The 19,975-nt window shown below is 35.3% G+C and overlaps 1 protein-coding gene across 4 annotated transcripts in view; it reads right to left on the bottom strand.

The window, feature by feature from the left end:
• Positions 1-10,753: 10,753 nt before the first annotated feature.
• LOC146133013 (WD repeat-containing protein 48-like) overlaps positions 10,754-19,975 on the bottom strand; it is a 69,003-nt gene continuing 59,781 nt past the window's right edge. For all 4 annotated transcript variants that reach the window (XM_083397347.1, XM_083397348.1, XM_083397349.1 and 1 more), the window contains 4 exons: positions 15,753-15,832; positions 15,500-15,637; positions 14,796-14,892; positions 10,754-11,848 (listed from right to left, as the gene is read on the bottom strand). In XM_083397347.1, coding sequence (XP_083253473.1) covers positions 11,756-11,848; positions 14,796-14,892; positions 15,500-15,637; positions 15,753-15,832 — 408 coding nt within the window. In that variant the 3' untranslated portion in view covers positions 10,754-11,755. The remainder of the gene's footprint in view (positions 11,849-14,795; positions 14,893-15,499; positions 15,638-15,752; positions 15,833-19,975) is intronic.

The following is a 19,975-nucleotide window of genomic DNA, read 5'->3' as shown; positions in this document are numbered from 1 at the left end:
ACCTATATGCGGTCGCAATTACAAAATAGTTGGATAAAATTTTCCAACAACGCTTGCCTCTACTTAACAGAAACCACAAACCGTAGAGTTTCCACACCCAAATCAAGTTATGATAAACCTCGACGAGCCAGTCGAATAAAAATGTACGTTGCTCGAGCACTGTCCCACAAATGTTCACTTGTTGTAAATTGTAATAACCTTAAATCATTGTATGTATCGTCAATACAGTAAAAAGTGTAACCGCTATAAATATGTCGTTATATATGTAATGGCTATAAAATATATATGTCATTTTATTGAATCGCAAAAGATGTGTAACGTGAGTAATTATATATTGCTGTTGTTAATTGTCTCAAAATTTGAATATAAACTAATGCGCTTATATATATAAATATATGTATCTATACACAGATTTCCTGATAAACAAAAGCCACAGCAATGCTCTGGCGTGTCGAGGACACAACAGTTTAAACTTTAAAGTAATCAGCGAACGCTGACATCAAAATCCTCATTGCCAGTTCAGGCATCAAAGAGAAAACTTTCTCGAGGTATCAGGAATCGAATAAAAAACAATAGCGCAAATGCGTTAAGTGATCGAACAATTTCGCGTCCAACGTTCGACAAACATTTCACAAACAGCTAAACATAACTCACAGAAACAATTTGGCAAAGAAAAGTTGTTCCTTTTCATTCGGAACGACGAAAAAAAGATTTGCAAAGGGAGTAATTTGTAGCGACACGTCATAACATTGGTATTTATCACAGAGAATTCTTTGTTTTATCGCTGTTATCGCCGTTTATGTTTCGTCATGGAAAATAACTGTTAAAAAGCCATTGCAGCGAAAGCCGTTTGACACAATTTTATGCGTCAGAGCTGAGCTGTATCTGATGTCACGCTCATCCGTTTGATATAAATAACATATGTTTTTTAAGCGCCATCCAGCGCCGTCGCGTAAACAAAACTTATATTTTCGCAGTTACGTGATATATACATTGTTGTTATTTGTGCGAAGCCAGAAATGATGTTGCAATCGCATTTCGACGTAGAAATTGTATTTTTCGCGTCAGAAATAAGTGTAGAAGAAGGTTTTAGGTAACGCCCTTTGTCACGTGATGCCTACGTATTATATTGTAACAAACAACTATTTTATTGCGTATGTACGTCTTGCCTTCTTTATGCAGATCTTTTCTAAACCTCTTCATAAGCTTGAGCGTTATATGATTTGAGAGCTTTTATGATTATCATAATATGAAGATCATGTTTGACTAAATCTTGTCTGTTAACCAGGAACCAAAGGAGTGGTCGTTTGTAAAAAACAGAGACAATGAACAATTCTATTTGAAGAAGTCTCTGCGTTGTAGGAGTATGGTCGATTCATCGGACAAAAGACAATTAATGATTCTCATAATTAACCTACTTCTACAAAAAAAATTCAAGTATTATCAATTGCCAGTTAATGTTTGTCAATCGTAATATGTGAGAATAATCGGAAATATCAGACCATGGTGTTTTGTGTAGATTAATCGATTCGTTTGGCAATAATTATAACTACTAACTTTAATGCATTTAATATATCTTATCAATTGGAATCGAGTGGTGTGTGTTTTGTTACAAGCTTCAAACAAGATTAATCTAGGAAAACAGCACGAACTCACGGCGGTCGTTGTCCTTAAATAAATAGGCAGAATTAGCTAGTAAAGCTTATTAATAAAACTAATATAGGACATAAGGCCGCTACAACTGGTATAGACGGAAATGTGCACACATTTTAAGACGGGTAATGTGGCCATGTTCCCAACTAATTCTTCATCTGTAACTCATCTCATTTAACTATTTCTCCACGAATATCGAATCCTAGTAGATTTTAGTTACTGTATTTACGGTACATTTTATAGGGGGTTGAATCATTCACGTCATAGGGGAAGGTTGCCCGATCCGTTAGAAATCAGTGCATATCTAAGCAAAAAGGTCTACGACAATCAGGGCATCCAATGGCAGAAAAGTCTAGACTTTTAGACCTTGAGGTCCTGGCAATGCACTGATTTGGACCTTTAGGTAAACTGCCGGCGTAGATAAATTAAAAATATTCATTAAAAGTTCAGAAAAGATAACAAAAAATATGAGATAGGATTAATAACACTTGACCCACTTAAACCCTAACGCTAACCCGAATCCTAACCCAAATAATGTGCGTTATTTTAATAATTCTTTAAATGCTGGGGAAAAAAGCCCAAACTCGGATGGGCATAAGATGGTTTCTCGTCCATTGTATTTAGGATTATTACGTCACAAATTGAGGTATTGCGGCCTGAAGCGTTATAATTGTTAAATTATCGCACATTATTTGGGTTAGGGCGCTGGTTAGCGTTTGGGTTTGGTTGGGTCAAGTATTGTTAAACTTAATCTTCTTATGCACATTTGTTAATGCAAATTAGTGCATTGTCCAAGACCTCAACGTCTAAAAGTCGGACTTTTTGATCCTTTGAAGGCTCTGATTGTCGTAGACCTTTTTGCTTAGAACTGCACTGATTTCTGACGGATGGGGTGGACGTTGCCTGGTCGGGACTCGGCGATTACATCGACGTGCCATTAGGTAGCGCCAGTTCTTATAATTATTTTTTGAAGCACACAATGGTAGCCATCATTTTAACACAAGAACATTCAAGTAGGCGGAGGGCGTTTTTACAACATATCAATCTAAATTATTTTTATATCTATGTTATTTTATATTTGTTGAAGTTATAAAAATTATATAAAATTCATTTTTAACTGATATATGGGTAACTTACGAGGCTTACTTATGCAAGTAAGTTTTTTTTATATTATCTTGTACCTATGTTGCAGCCAGTATATCTTCTTTATATGATGATGTAGGCTGCGTAAGATGGGACAACAGGCCGTCCCATCAGTGGAACTATTTGTTGTAACCTTCATTTTGGGTTATTGTGACAAAAAATGAACTAGTCTAGTCATTACCTCTTTTTAAGACGCTACCATTTTGTTTAAAGTTAGTTTTAAATTTTTGATGTATGACGTAAAACCTTTTATACGGTTTTCCTGTCCATAAAATACGTTAAGAAATGCACCTGGTTAAAATGGATCAACGTATCACCATGTTTGTAAAAAATATTGCAAATGCAGGTTCACTAAACAAAAACCATACCTATTCGAATTTAAACAAAATTGTTAAAAAGTTCACTATTGTATATTTCAACAGGTGTTACATGACCACCGTGCTATCTTAACTCCACTATATCGAAACTAAAACGAACTGTCATTGCATTTCAAAGAGCATACTGTCAGGTCGCTGATAGATTTATTGTAAATTCACATAATTTAGCATATTTCGCTTTCAATAAAAGAGCTTACAGCACAGTAAAAACACGTGTTGCCGGTAAGGCGTGCATTGTTGACTGTAGTGTTTAATCCAGTAGAAGCGTGACACTATATAGCACAAGAGCGACTGCGATGGGGATTAATTGAGTCGAAATGCCGGCTGGATTTGCCAGAACGGCCACGAAAGGAAATGAGTATCGAGGTGAAATATTTAACACTTTACCAGGCGAACACGCTATAATTACAAGCACAAACAGACATGCGTCGTTCCTCTACACTATAATGCAAAAGAGCAAACAGACAAGATTTGGCCTGTCCTGTGTTTTGAGAGCTATTAACACAGGCAGAATATTTGTTTAATGTATTCAATGTAAAAATATAGACACAACACAACTAATATTCCAAGACAGTCACTATTTACCACGCACTTGTCCTGTTAATTTAAAAATACTAATTTTCGCTTATCACAACAAATTCGTTGTGAGATTCTGTAAAATTGTTCTAAACAGGTTAGTTTTAAACTTAAAGTTTAGCAGGTGGAGTTAAAGTTGTTTTTAATGTTTGTGGTACAAATTGATCAATTTAAAACAACGGATTCTTTCTGTACCATCATATGAAACTCTGGTTTCTAAAGATGGGACACAACAACGTTTTTCTATGATGATTTAATAAAAAAAGTTATGAAGCTCGAGGCAAAGTTCTAAGTGATAAAAATACCTCATTGTTTTATCTTTGCCCTACTTTCGCCTTGCGGGTGTACTTTTTCCGTTACAGTTCTTGTCACTAATACTTCGCGACTTCCTTTTTTCTGTTTATATAGCGTTCTAAAACGTCGGAGCGTCTATATAGTGACTCGTTTTTATTTTAGCCTCACTTACCGCACTGATGATGGCAAAAGCACTTGCCAAAACGTTTGCTAATAAAAGAATGAATCTTTTATCTATTATTTGGGCCACTCTCTTTCTACTGAAGATTATGAACAGAACCGTGTTTAGTGTTCCTTAGAACTACAATCATTTGAAAAAACGTGTCTCGATCACGGGCAACCTTTCCCTGCCCTTTCACGAAACAGCAATTAATCGCAAAATTAAAAGCAATTGATTAACATTCTTAACTGATATTTAATGTAGGCCTACGTGCATAAATTTACAAATCACAAAACATACCATGATAGAAAGACCAGGGTGTTAAAGACTTAAGTCAATGACTTTGCGTAAGTGCACTTCGGTCCCCGAGAAAAATGACTTGACTTGGACTGAAGTAAGTAAGTTTTTGCCACGCGCAAGGATAAGAATAAACAAGCAACTGTCGAACGAAAAAACTAATGTTCACCCTAAACATGGCCGGCAAAAATTGAGGCGCACAAGAAGACGTGCAAGTCAGCTGTGCCGTTAGGGTTTTATTAATAATTATGGCAGAAATAAAACGAAGTCATTTTGGCAAATGATTTATTTTAATCATAGCCTAATTGTTTTAATTGAAAATATTTGCTTGTAAAAATGGTAGGCTACCGTACTTCAAACCTTATTGTTTAAACGCAAAACGTTTCTTGCTATTTGTTTAGTTTTTTTATGTTTGCTATACGGCATATTACTGGGACTGAAACAATTTGTTTTCCTTTCACATAAAACCTGTCTTTTTGACGTAATGGAATGCTGCTTGCAAGAATTGCAAGAAACCGTTTCAAACCAACATCCTCCGTCCAGCGAAATTCTTCGTTATGTGATGACACATCACCAGTTTCCGTCATTCGAGATTTACTGTAAATATTTTTCAATGAAGTGGCGCTTCTAGGCTATATAGGCGGGAGTTTCTTATCAATAAACAGAACAATTTTCGGCTTAATAGCCCAGAAACAAACTCGAGTGAACAATTGTCAGAAATAGGGTGAGGCTATTCTCCTGTCAGAACTACTGTTACGCCCTGCCGCGCCCTAGTATATTAGAATCTAATGCCTAACCTATACTTGTCCGACAGGACGCAACCGCAGTGAGCTCTTTAAGAATAATCGGGTGTTAATTTACCTCAATACTTAAGTTCATTCTACAGATCACACGACTAACCCAAGCAACCAAAATGTATTAGATGAGCAAAATGTCAGACACCACATCAACGCTTATAACACTTGAGCAAAAGTTACTTACAAGACAAAACACTACACAACCGTGCTGACCGCTAAACGCAATGGCCCATTTCCCAACTTCTGGACGAAAAGACGTTTAAACGCCGATTAATATAGACACCTTCTAAACAGCAGTTAGGTAACACCCGGAATGCCGAAAAGGGCGTCGACGACAGAAACCCAGTTATTGGAAATTACGCGGTTTGAAAAGAATAGTAAAAAATAGCGATAGCACGCGATGCGGAAAAACAAATTAACTCTTCGGTCCGAGGACGACTGGCACCAGCCAACAGATTAGATCAGAACGAGGCGGCCATTATTTGCGAGATTGGCGGTCATTATTGCGAGATTGACCGAAAGTTTACAAGTCCAGTGGAGAATCGTCAGAGGTCAGATTAAGAAAATAACTTCACGAAAAATAAGCCTCATTAAATGTCCCGTGTGCAGAGAATGATAAAAGCTGGCTTAAAAGTGCCGTGTGCACATACAGGTAACTCTTAAAAACACATACCAACCGAAATTCAAAAATAAAGCGTTATGCAATAAAATACATTTCGAAATGCAAAACCCAAAATCCCTAAACCCTAATCTAAAGTAAGGCGCAAATTAATAATTAAAGTTAGAATTCGCAGTCGACAAAATGACAACAAAAATACGCTACAACTACCCAACTACAGCGAAGTAATAGGAAAGGGAAACAGCAAGCGATCGGAACGGCCAGTTCACGATCTTCACTATTTTATTCACCAACTTATTCTTCAAGCTCTTATTCATTCCCGGATTCTTGAGCCGAAGAAATACCGAAACCTTTTGTCATCCGTACTAGTGAGAATTTACCTTCGACATCATCTGTTCCTATGAGTACAGCTTTCAGACAAGCAAGACAGCTGACACCTGGACCGCGAACACCACCAATTGTAGGCGATCTACCAGATCAAGATCTGATACTAGAAGACGACCATTAGAAAGAAGAAGCCGTCACGAAAGAGACAGTTGTGAACATTATCCGGAAAGTCTAGAATCTTACCGTCTAGATTACTCTTTAGGTCCAAGACCTCCGTTGGGAAGGAGCGTGCTTCTTGGTGTAGGATTTTCAAGAGAGCATCAGTTTACGACAGACCAACTGACAACAGAGACTTGTACCCGGTAATTGATGCATAGCCTATAATATAATTCGTGCACCCACCACTTAACATATCAGATTGCGAAACGGATCCACGGAAACTACAGTAATAAGAACCACTTTTGACCATTTCTCCACGCCATCATTAAGTGAATTTCGCCACGTCAGTGAGATAGATGGCCTGGGAATTGCCACAGTACACACTCTACAGCTCAACAACACAATTGGAGACGTCTTTGTTCACCGAACAACAGCCATTCCTATAGGCTACTTGTTGGAGGCAAGAACTACATCGAGACATATCTAGCGCTGTGCGTCTTTGTCAACGTACCATTGGGACCTATTAGAACTCTTGTTATAAACAAAACTATAACAGTTCTGCCAATGAGCCAGTGGTTGTCGAAACATTATTTTTGGCGAAAGCCTTTTCATCCTAGCAAAGCACAAAAATCCATATTTGCCCGAAACATTATGGAAACGAGTTATTAAATGAATGCCTCTTCTATTTTTCTCCGTTTAAGCTTAACATATGAATATTTAAACAAATTAAAATTAGCGTTGCCTCGAGTTTAAAGTGACTACAGAATTTACCTATCCGAGTGTTTATAACTGCAATTCATAAAAAAAAAAACGAGTTGAAGACCTTTCTTTATCACTTAGGCAGGGCATAAACATAACGATGATGACCTTTCTAATACTCAATTTACAGTATCATACCACTCAATGAGGATTCCTTTTTACTGATATCACAGGGAACCTTTGGAGTTAAGACATTTTTTAAGTGTTGATCGTTCCTCATATGAATTGTTGTTAAACTTACTTTGATTTAATTTAACGGTATGATTGTAGTAACTGCTTTTACATATTTTTGCATAGCTTCAGTAAAAGTCGTCTACATTTTTTCAAAAGTTATAGTGTTAAATGTTTCCTTTTAAACCCCGGTTAGATGTTTTTATTTGATACTGTGGTAAAAAATGTCATTAAAACTGGTACGCTACATATATGTTTCTATTTGGTAAACCAAGCTTAGTAATAAAAACATCTCAGCCAATTAATCTGTTAATCTTTACCGGTATTTTCAACACAAAAGCATATGTTTTTCAAAGTCGTGTAATTTGCGTGATGAAACTTACTTTTCTGACATGTTTATTTTTGTTTTTGCTTTTTTTTTAGCCAAACAATAAGTTATTTGAACTTTTGATATAAAGAGTCTAAGTTTAACCCTGATTAAAATAGTGTTGCCGTCATGTTAACTAGTTCTTTATTGTTGCGTTTTTTTGTATATTTACCGTGTTGGTCAATGCTGTAAAAAGTGGATATTGATTTTGGTATTACATGTGTGTTTATACAATTGGTGGATTGGTAAATCATTCTTAAATCTATATCAGCCACTTCGTTAATTGTTGTTTTGCTACAGAGAATTTTTGTTTTTATCGCTGTGTCGTAACGGAAAGTTTTCGGTAAAATTCCGTTGCCTAGATTTATTGCAACCGCATTTCAATGTTTGCGAAATCCTTGCAGCGAATGTGCAAGATTCATTTTTTTGACACCAATTTTTATGCGTCAATGCTTTTTCTATAACGTACATCCGTTTTAGCATATGTTTTCAAAACGCCGATCCACGCCGCGGTGTAAACATAGATTAGTTTCCCCGGTCGTGTGATATTCAGTTGTTGTCATTTGACTGAAGTCAGAGGACGTTTCGCAATCGCATTTTTGACGTAAAAATTGTATGTTTCGTGGCAGAAATAAGTGTAAAAAAGGTCTGAGGGAGCCGCCCTTGTCACGTGACCTTTTGTTAGATGTTGCAAGAATTAATGACGTAAATCCTTTTTTGTTCACAGAAATTTTGTGAACTGATTCTCGTCTATAAATAGCATGTTCAATCAATATACAATGGCTTTTACTCAGACAGCAAACTCGAGTGCTTTTGTGACTGAAGCAGATAGGGAATATTCAACTCGTTATTATGAAGATCAGTATCGAATAAAATGTTGTCTGTTAATCAAGGAACCAATTGTAGTGCTCGTATGTTAGAAGCAGTCGACAATGAACAATTCAATTTGAATGCAGTATCTACATTGCAGTTGTGAGTTTGGTACATCGGGGAAAAGACTATTAAATGAGTACTCATTATCAACCAAATCTATAAATCTGTAGCGACTGGGGTCATTTAAGATGTTTTATTGAGTATTTAAGACGTTTATTTGAGTTGTGTTCTTTTCAAAATGTAATGTACGATTTTGTAAATCGTGCATCCCTTTACCAAAACATCCCGTCGCTTGCGAACCAACCGCTTGGCATTTTCACACATGACAAATGCGAAGCTTGACACATACTCCGCTACAGATAAAAGTATTTCACCTGTGCGAACACGTTACTGTCACAGTTACCGGCTGCCAGAAAGGCTCCGGGTTTTGAATCATTTCCGCTTTTCCATATCGCCTTTTTGTTGTTCATGCAAAATTCTTACTTGTGTAAGCCGAAGCGTTATGTGAATATACACCAGTCTTGTCTAGTTAATACAGTGAACCGTTGCTGCTGCCGGCTAGCCCAGTAGGTCTGTTATTGTTTCTGAGCTAAGGCTGTTATGCCAACTAATCAGTTCGGAAGCATATCACAAGTATGAAGCAAAAGATGAACAATTCTATATGAATAAGTTTCTACCTTGAACAAGTGAAGTTAATTCATAAGGCAAAGACACTTATGATTCTCATAATTAACCCGCTTGCTTGAAATCCATCCGGGTAGAATGCCAAAAATCTACCATACTCGGTGGACGATGGTGTTTTACGATGGGATATTATCAAACTAGGTTTCACTGCAGGAATTTTTCCTCATATAACGTTTACAACGCCGGGAGTATAGAACGATATTTTTTTAGAAAAAATATAACTATGAGGTAAGAATGCTATTTGTCAAGCGGGAACACTTATCTTAATATTAAACTTTGTCTATAATTCTAAAGGCTTTTTTGTATCTCGACCAGCGCCCAGGAATTTTTTTAGGCGCACCAACTTCGGGTGGAGGGCTCCCAAGGCTAGCAGTCTTTAGCCGTATCGATTGCTCTACTAAACTACTGTAAATGTGAAAAAAAACTAGAAAACAGAAGATTCGTGCATAGCCCGTTAAACTTTGCAGTTTTAATGTTAAAGTTGGCAAAAAACAAAGTTTGCACAGGCGTAGAAATGGTGCCCAACCCAATTGCACCACTAAGATCGCATGTGAACAACTTACAAATCTACCATCTTGTTTTGAGTATAAATAGCTCAATCGGTCGAAAAAAGTAGAAATTACAGTAAAACAACAAGAAACCATTATAAATTAGTAGCGAAGCTCGCAAATCGCAAATTTTTTTAGTTACTAATTAACTACACATAGGTAATTTTAATGTAAAGCATATACCCCTATATGACTTGACTTGGATTTTAAAAGGACTGGTTTATAACACTAGATCGTAAGTCGAAACATTACTTTTTTGTTACAAATTAAATTGTCACAATCATTTTTTTGAAATTATTCCCTATAACGGTGATTATCAAACTCTTTCAGCTTGTGGTACTTTCTAAACAATTCGCGGCACACTTTCTACAAAACAATAAATTTGCAAGTTGCCCAAATGGGGGCATTAGATTTTTACAAATGTGACGTTAAAAAGAAGTAACGAACAAAGTTTGTTTACTTTATTAAGGTTTAAGAGGTGTTACTTAGACATTTGGGCTTGAATCTAAATCTATTTTACAAAGTAGGCTTAGACATAATAGTAGCATAATACACAGATTGCCTAGGTAAATTAGGCAAAAAAATAGTTAGGGGGGAGGGGAGCAGGGGCGCCCGCAGAAAATTTCCACGAAAATCAAACAGGGGGTCCTGAATTTTCAACTTAGGGAATTCCCCTATGTTTCGTCTGACGTTAATGAATAATGACGTCATAAAACAGTGACAGTATGAAATCATAGAATGGTGATTGCAAGACGTGATAAAAAAACTAATCAGAAACAGCCAAATACGTCCAGCAAAAGCGAGCACGTGCGTCGTCGACAATCCTGTCAGGCGCCAGCTGCGAAATCACGGTGTGCAATCGTTAACTTCAGGCAAAAAAAAACAAACCAAGACTGTAAAATATGTGTGTTTAATTGTGATAGAATCACACATAATTCGACTATCAGCAGCGCAGTTTTCAAGTTCCATGAACGGAACGAGCGCTAAATTACAAGCAGATCGTTTTTTTCCGGGTGTTATTATGCCACGATTAGCGCAACATCTGCGCCGAGCTGTGTGCCAAGTCAGCTAAATTACAAGCTGCGGTTGAGGGGAAATAAGTTGTGTCCATTGCACACTCAGCACATGGTCTTAGACTTAGAGCATGCTTAAAGAGCATAATTTTGCGTTAATTATCATTATTTAAAAATGGAGACTTTGAAACGCGCACAACAGTCACCATTATAACTCCTTTTAAGAAACTGCTTCAGTTAAACAAATGTCGATGTTACACCAACATTGGATATTAGCGCAGAGACCGAACAATTGTCGAATACACACTTGCTAATCAGTCAACCTAAACAAATAACAAAAGAGAAAAACTTTCAGCGTTTACTGTCCACCAAATAAAAGACGAAAAACGGCGTTTTGCACTCGAATTTGGTTTCGCATTAGATTAATACGCGTGACCCAATTACTTATAAAGGACGCCGCTTCGAACAGTTTGTTAAACCATGACAAAAACGATAAAAAAACGATAATATCACTTACAAAAAGGGGGTAAGAACTCCCGCCCCCTGGATACGCCACTCGGGGCAATGGATAATGTATAATATTTTTAACAAATTACACTTATAAATAATACTAATAATCGCATTTTGAAATTCCGGGGGGGGGGGGGGACAAGTGCCCCCCTTTTCCCCCCGTGCGGTCGCTCATGGAGGTGGGCATTGCAACTTTGCAATCCCCGTTGATTACTATAATCTAGAGACCTAGTCTAACTAAAACCTCTAACCATTATTCTTGGAAATTTGTTTTGTCATTATTAATTATGTTTTACTTTGAATCCTTTATTTCCTTTTATGGGTAACAAATGAGAAAAAACGTTCATAAAAGACAATGACTGAAGTATACTAAATTTACTTTAATGAAATGATAAAAAATATGTATCACTAAAAACATCGAATCGACTTTAAGTTTTCAGGCGATAGTGTAACACCATGTCGTTTCCATTTTTCCAAATTAGGTGCTTCACTGTTCGAAGATTCCACTGTGGTTCCAGGATCTAAAAAACAACAGTTTTAAGCAGACTTATAGCTAAACAATTGTTCAATTTAAAATGCCACATTTTATTTACGCATTGACGACCTTTAAAATTAACCAGCCAGCGGCATGTTATACGTTCCTTACTAACTTTTACAACAAACAGTTTCGTTAAAACATGCTGCGAAAGCGTCGCAGATGTGTCATCACAAGGTAAAAGAAAAAATTTATGTAGTAAATTAGCCGCATATTGCCTAAGTCTGATATAGAGTGTAAACTGTAAACAATTTAGGAAACGAGAAAAAAAATTATAGTCGACTTAATTTTAGCGGACCAAAATTATACAAATATTATAATTATGTCTTTATCCATTTTGACTAGAATAAATTAGCAGACATGTACCAACGTAAACCGCCTAATAGTTTATGACGAATCGTGCGAATATGTTCGGTCTTTCCTGAAGTCATTGGGTACGCATAACACCTAAACTCTTATCAGATTGGTGAGGTAATATTTTTTTTAAATAAACGTAACTGGAAAATCTGCAGAATAAATGTTTAATGAGTACAGCACTGAACGATTGTTTTATCATAAAATGTATTTAGAAATGTTAATGGACATTCATTGTACAAGAGATAGAGAATAACTACTCCTTTAATGAAAAATCAGTTGTTCAACATTCCGTTTTAAATATTTGATGATAACTAATATGGATTCAAATCGTAAATCATACTAGGTGACACTCATAATGTCACTCGGTGATACCTAGGCTTAGACAGGGTAGAGTTACAGTGAGTAGTGGCATCAAGTTGCAACCAACAACTATTTCCGTTCTATACTTTCACAATTGAATTTGAAAATCATCCCAAACCTATAAAATTCTCCCTGCAGGCCAAATTTGGTAAGCGGGCAATGTTACTGTTGGCCTCTAAATCAGCGTTTTTCAACCGGTGCGCCGCGGACGGTTCACCAGGTGCGCCACGAGAAAATGGGAAAAAATGTTACAAAAATTCTGTATTTTTTTTTAATTTGCGACTAAAAGTGGATTCCAGCAATAAGACCAAAATTAGAATAACATTAACATCGGAATAAAACACAGTTCGAAATAAGATAAAAAAAGGACCAATAGATAACATACCCAAACCCCTAGCGGACGAACAGTCGAGTTTCAAAACAGCGTCTATAAACACCGCCGTTTAAAAAAACATGGCCCTTATAAGGCTGTGGCGGTGCTGTTACGACTTTACTAGTAATTCTAGAAAATTACCTAGGCCTCCTGTAAAGTCGCTGTGAGTTCTTAATTTTCGGGCAATAAATAACCTACCAAAGAGAACTTATATTAAAGACCACAACAAGAAAACCCAATGTACAGATGTATTGGTTGCAAGAGTAGAATATTACCACACCACAAACAATAATGACACTTAGACACACACAATTACTTACAAAGGCGACAGACAGAGCATAACGAAACTTAAAGTTTTACTCGCTAATTTCACAAGGCTACACCCAGACGTCTCTCTTCACTGTAGGCGGTGAGCCGCTAGTAATATACGCTAAAACAAAACTCCTTTTCACGGGAACCGACGCGCTCCCGGAAACCCCAGGCCTGCCTTACAGGGCGGCCGTTTCGTGGAAAGATAACATTGGGCGGACCTTTTAGTGAGAAGTTAAACCGCGCCGGAAAACAAGCGATAAATAATCGTGAGATTTGCAGAAATGTTTGGAGACAGGAAAAAACATGTCTAAAGTCCAATTAACGGCGAACACCACAGCGCGCAAGAATATTACGTTAATATACAATTATACATGTCTCGAAATGTGAAAACCTAATTCCTAGCCCTACATTTAAAAACAAAGGCGCAAAATTAATAATGAATGTTAGAATTTACAGTCGGCGTAATCAGCAACCGGTGATAATTTTGTAGTGCTAATTAAGCACGTAACAGGTGCCTAATCGTTTTATATCTATTTCCTGCGGATGAGGATGTTATTTAGGCTACTTGGATCTTATACCAAAAATGTATTGGGTTTTATTATGGCGTTGGTCAATTCTGGAATTTATAGTTAAAAATTTAAATGACATATTCCAACATTTGAATAGTTTAAAATTGTCAATGCAGAATCAAATTGAAAACACTCATCCACAGATAAAATTAAAGCTTTTCTTAAAAAAATAGGGATTTGGAGAGGGAAAGTTAAATTAGGCTATTTGGAGATGATTCTTTAATTAAAGATGACCATTCAGATTTATCTTTTTTAATAAAGGACTATGTTTGTAAATAAACTCTAGTCACTATTTTATGTGAATAAACACTGAGCAATATGACTGGATTCGTAGCCCCTATTGAGGTTCCAATGGTTGAAGTTGGCTTTTCGCTAACAAAGAAAGAGGAACTATTGCAACATGTATCTAGCGGGCCTTTCGCCATAAGACCGCAATTAAAAGAACATCAACTTCGGCATACAAAATAGTTCGGAATAAGACCAAAATAGGACTAATACCTAATACTCGTAATAACCTTAAATCAAAATAAGACCTAAATTCGTCCGAATAAGGCCTTTATAACCTTTTACTTAACCCCAAACTCCACCCATAACTTCAACACTAACTCCCTTAATAATTTGAACCATAAACCAAATTCTTATTCTACCCATTACTCGCGCCTAACCCCAAACAGAGGCAACCAATGCAGTACCAAAACAGCGGCGCCCTAACGGCATTTTAACTGGATTCGGGTTATTTTTAACCGACTTCTTTATATATAATAAAATTACAGGCTTCTTTATACATAATAAAATTAGGAGCCTGATGTAATAAAAACTGCCAGCATAAAACAAAATATCCAAACAAAGTTAGCAGTCGACTCGCTCGTCAGGTGCGCCGCAGCGTTTTGAAAGGTGTACGAGTGCGCCCTAGGGTGAAAAAGGTTGAGAAACACTGCTCTAGATTATAGATGATTGCATACCTGGTCACAGCACAACAGTTCGACCTTGTTTTCGGGGTTTGTGTTGTTGTCCTTGTTGAAATCTGAATAGTCTGAAACTGAAGGTTGGTATTCCGGCCTAAAGTTAAAAATATGTTTGTATGTACGTACCATATAGATGTATCTGTGGTTTATAAGTTTACATATTAACGCATATAGCTTTGTGTATTTTTAAGAAATTAAATCAAAGCTAATATGAGTAAAAAAAAACATTTGAAAAAATGATTAGAAAAAATGCAACAAAACCAAAAATTAAAAACTTCAAATCTATAAAAATTTATCAAACCGCAAAATCAACGCGACAAGAAGGGTCATTTTTGACTTCATAGTTTTTTTAAACAAAGATACTAACTGTATTTGATTAGTAGGAATTACTATTATTCAAACGCTCCAAATCACAATTATAAAACTGGCCACATTTAAACGTGTATTTCGGGTTTGGTGTAATTTTGTTTTCATGATGAATCAAATTTGAAAGCTATCAACATTCAGATTAAGTTCCATTTATATTTTTTAATTCAGATATTATTAACTCTTTTTTTTGTTTATTTTGCTTCAATTTTTTTTAATGATGAAGGTGAAATATGCGATAATTAATATCTTATAAAATTACTGACTTCATACCAGAACATTCATAAGATTAACAGGGCCAATGATATATTATCTACTAACTATTTACTACTAACTTGTCAGTTGTGTTTCCGCTACTTGTGTTGACAGATACTGTTGAAATATCATCATCTATACTAATAATTTTTTCATGAACATGTTCCATAACCTTTGCGATTGTCAGCATATCATTTGCAAGTAGCTTGTTGTTTGAACTACATTGGTTTAAAATTCTCATTATTAACGACCAAAAAAATACATTTTTAGACTGAAAATGTCATATTGAAATAAACAATAAATAAATTCAGGCAAAAATATTAAATCCCTTACTTTTTAGCTGGCTTTACTAATGAAGATGGATGGGGTTGAAGAAAAAAAGAAAGTTTTATGAAAGGAGCCGGAATGCGGTTCTAAACATAGGGGTAATTTTTAATTTCTTATTTAACTCTGGTAAAATTCACTTCTCTCTATAGCAGTGGTTCTCAACATTTTCTGGCCTTCCAAACGACAACATTAATTTGTAAATTTTCGTTGAGCCCCAATTTTTTGCTACATCACATAAACATTAAGCAACAACATTTAACTGTATTACCTCAGTTAAATCAAAATTTTTGTACCTAGCAATCTTTCCATGCGACCTGGTGAGGCCCACAACGTAATATTTTTTTAATAGTTAATATTTAAAATAAGTGTGCACGTGATAAAACAGAATTGTTGTGATGTTTAGCTCGCATTATTTAGGTATGTATATAATAGTTGAAGTGACTGTAAGGCGTATAATAATTTAGTGAAAGACCTATCCCTGGTTGGCAATTTTTCAGCTCGCGAGTCACACTTTAAACTCAGTAGGCCACACTGTAAAAAAAGTGTAAATTTTAAAAGCGTTTTACTCTAAAATATTGTAAAAATGTCTAATAAGTTGTGCGGGAACTTTAGGCTGACCAATCAAAACGCTTGTCTTAAACAATAGAAAAAAGTCAGGAGACGCAATAGTGAAATGAAAATATTTCTTTTAGCATCAAAAACGTGGTTGGTAGAACCGGGAAAGGTAAAACAGTTTGTTGAGAGTTCATATCTGGAGAAACGCGAAAAAATAATTAAATTAGTTAATACCTGTCATTAAAGGATAGAAAAAGAGGTTTAGTTTAAATTTAATGAGTTAATATAATAAATACAAAAGGAGTTAAGTTAATTAAATAGTCCTAGAGGCATTTTTATTAAAAGAATACATATATCGAACTAAAATATAAGTTTTGTATTTAAAAGTAAAGTTTGTGTATAGTCCAGGGTTAGTGCAACAGTTTTTAAGAATAGTCAGTGTAAAAGAAGATATTTAATTTTATTGGCAATGCTTTTTAGGTTGTGGTTTCCTGAGAAATCAGAGAGATTTTTCAAATTTAAAAGATGAAATGGTTTTTAAAAACATTAAACTTTTTAAAAAGTGTGGTCATCATGCTCAATTGTTCTTTACCAAGATAAATTTTAAGTATGCAATTCATTAAGTTCAGCTAAAACCAAACACAAAATTCTGGCCGTTTACTTTACTCTAGGAAATTAAAATCCAGCTTTTCGATCTAAAGTTAAAACATTGCAACTTGTACTGTTATGTAAACCCTAACAAATGTACCATGCATATGCTGTTCCACCCTCTTTTGTGTAATCGTAAAATTCTAGAAAGTTATGGGTTTGGTATTAGACATCTCTGATCAGTGCATTTTGTGTTTTTTTTTGTTTTGTAGGTAACACTGGTCCAGGATGCCTTCAATTATGTTCATTGTCTGATGTTGGAGTAGTGGCAATGTATAGCCACATTAGTCGATTAATAGTTTGGAGTGAACTTTTTCTACTGACAGAGATGGTGGCTGGTTATATAAATTTAAGATACCCTCGGATGCTTTTCCAACAAACCTAATACTTGCATACAGAGAGGAGTCCATTCCAGATGCCTTCTTATGATTAAAAATGGTTAGAATTGCGACTAAGGAAATATTCGACTCAGAAAAAAAAATGTGGACAATGTAGCTTTTAGCATGGTGTTAAAATACCCGAAATCATTTTTGGACTGTATAAATGGTATCAACATTGGAAGTGTTTTTTCAGTTCTTTTTAATTAAATAATGGATAGGGTAAGTTACTGTCAAAAAGGGGATTTCTTTCAACAAAACGTAATTGTGCCGAAAAAATTGCGTGGGGAGGAAAGCAGTATCTGGCTGCTTGATGAGTTCAAAAAGACAGACTTGCCCAAAACAAGAAGGAAGCAAGAAAACTGGAGAAAATTACAAAAAAACATCTACCATAAACTAGATTGATGTATTTGTTGAATTTTCCTGACGTGTGTTTAGACTTACATTTTGCAAATTGTATTAGTATGTTACCACTTTCTTTTAAATGTAATTAGACCGAATTTCAATCCTAGTTTTTGCTAGTATTTATGGAAGCTGTGACTCTTGCAAGATCCAATAACAATTTTTTTTTATAGAGTGGTTGTTGAATGAAGATGTATTTTACCAGAAAATATTTAGTAAGTTAAGTTATGCTATTGTTATGTTGATTAGGTATGACTCCTGTTGATGCCACAGAATTTGTTGTCTTTGGTGAAAAAAATGGACTTTTTTAAGCATTCGTTTACCAATTTTGCTCCTTCTATGTGTTTAACATGGTCTATCCAAAAAAACTGTGAAATATTGCTGGAGTTTCTATTTTTAACCATTTAAAACAGTGTTTCCACTAGATCATAATACTGATTTAACACATAATATCACTTTAGGAAGTTTAACAGAAATAGCTGGACTAGCTCAGACTTTTGAGCCTGTAACTTTTTCACTTTTATAGCCTGCTGTTTAACTTGCAATAATGTTCAAGATACAAAAGCGGACGCGGAAATACGTTTACCCAAGGGTTTTACGTCTTTGAAATTTGATTTCAAAAGGATATTAATCCCAAAAAAAAGAAAAAAAGAAAAATGTCAAACAAAGTTTTCAGTATCGTGTTTGTTTGCATGTGTAAAACTAAAATACCAAAAATAAAAGTGGGGTACTAAATGAAACATTAGTGGTTACAGTAAAAATACAATTACAGAAAAAATCCTTAAAAACTTCAACTATAAATTCTGTGAAAATTACAAGATTTTCCTGTGGAGCAGTTTTAGCTGAAAATCCAATAATGGTTACCCGTAGAAATATTGTGAAAATTACACTAAAACACTTTAAATATTACAGACAGAAAACAAGATTTACAAAACATAATTAGTAATTTTCAACAGTCATTCAACAGTAAAACTTTTACAGTGTTTCCATGTAAAACTGCTGCACAGGAATATCCTGTAATTTTACCTTACATAATAAAGCCAATTACTACGAAACAATGGTGGGGAATCTACTAGTTTGCACTACAGAAGTTGCCATTTAAGCTTAAATGTTACATATTACACTACTGTTTTTATGTGAAAGTTGTGAACTGTTGATATAATTTTGCAAAAAGTACTTTTACGAGACCTAGATAAACAAAACCACACTTCAGTATGAAATGTAAGCAAGTGTGTTGCGGTTCCATATTTTAACAGATTTTCTCAAAAATACAAGCTTTTACTGGCCTAGTCTCAATGCAATTCATAATTTTCACAATTTGATAAAAAACTGTCTTTACCTCCGTCCTAAGCGGTTTTGCCATAAGTATGTCCCTATGCAAGAAACGAGTCACAATGCCTTGGAACGATGCAAGGACTTTGATAGAACCCACCATTGCTGACAGGCCATTAGTACTAATCCCTCCACATGATTCCCACTTCATAAAGTACTTATTTGAAATATCTTCACCTTCTACACTGTAAGACGGAGTTTAAGAGTACCGCTGTAAGCCAAGTAAAGTTAGTTCAAAACTTTATATACCGCCACCAAAGTTAGCAAATTTGGAAACAAAAAACAGTAGTGCTTTTAAGTCTCGCTAATTGAAGTTTTTGTCTGCCCTTCCGCAATGCTTACCGGTAAACAGGTTATTTTAGATGTTGTCAGTTTCTGAATGGCCTGCATCTTGCCTTTAGGCCAACAGATATTTCTAAAGCATGTCAAAGTTTTAACATTGCATGCATAACCCGTTTGGTGACTATGTAAAAACAGCTATACAAACATTTTCATGAGATGCTATCATTTCATAAAAGTTTGTGGTTACTTACAATTACCTAATCCAACTATAAGAGTCCAAAATAAAGTAATGTTTTGGTACAGTTATGTGGCTTTAAAGCATGTTGCATATGCAACAACATTCAAACAAACAGTAGATAAATCAAAAATATGACATCGCGAAGGCCATTTAGTTTAAATAGCCAGATCAGACAACATACCTACATGAATGATTTTTCCTTGTTATAAAGTGTTAAACCATTATAAGATGCTATTTTTACACCATGATGTTAGCAAAACAAAAAGTAGGATTTGATTTGGTTTGATTTTGTGTTTTGCTTTGAGCGAATGTCAAGATAAAGCAAAATGGTATGGAAAAGAAGTGGTTTCATTGACAGAAAAAAACATTCTGTATCATTTTTAATTGTCAGGACT

The sequence above is a fragment of the Ascidiella aspersa genome, chromosome 9, assembly GCF_963924565.1.
Source record: "Ascidiella aspersa chromosome 9, kaAscAspe10.2, whole genome shotgun sequence".
Lineage (NCBI taxonomy): Eukaryota > Metazoa > Chordata > Ascidiacea > Phlebobranchia > Ascidiidae > Ascidiella > Ascidiella aspersa.
This window is presented reverse-complemented; position numbering and strand designations above follow the sequence as displayed.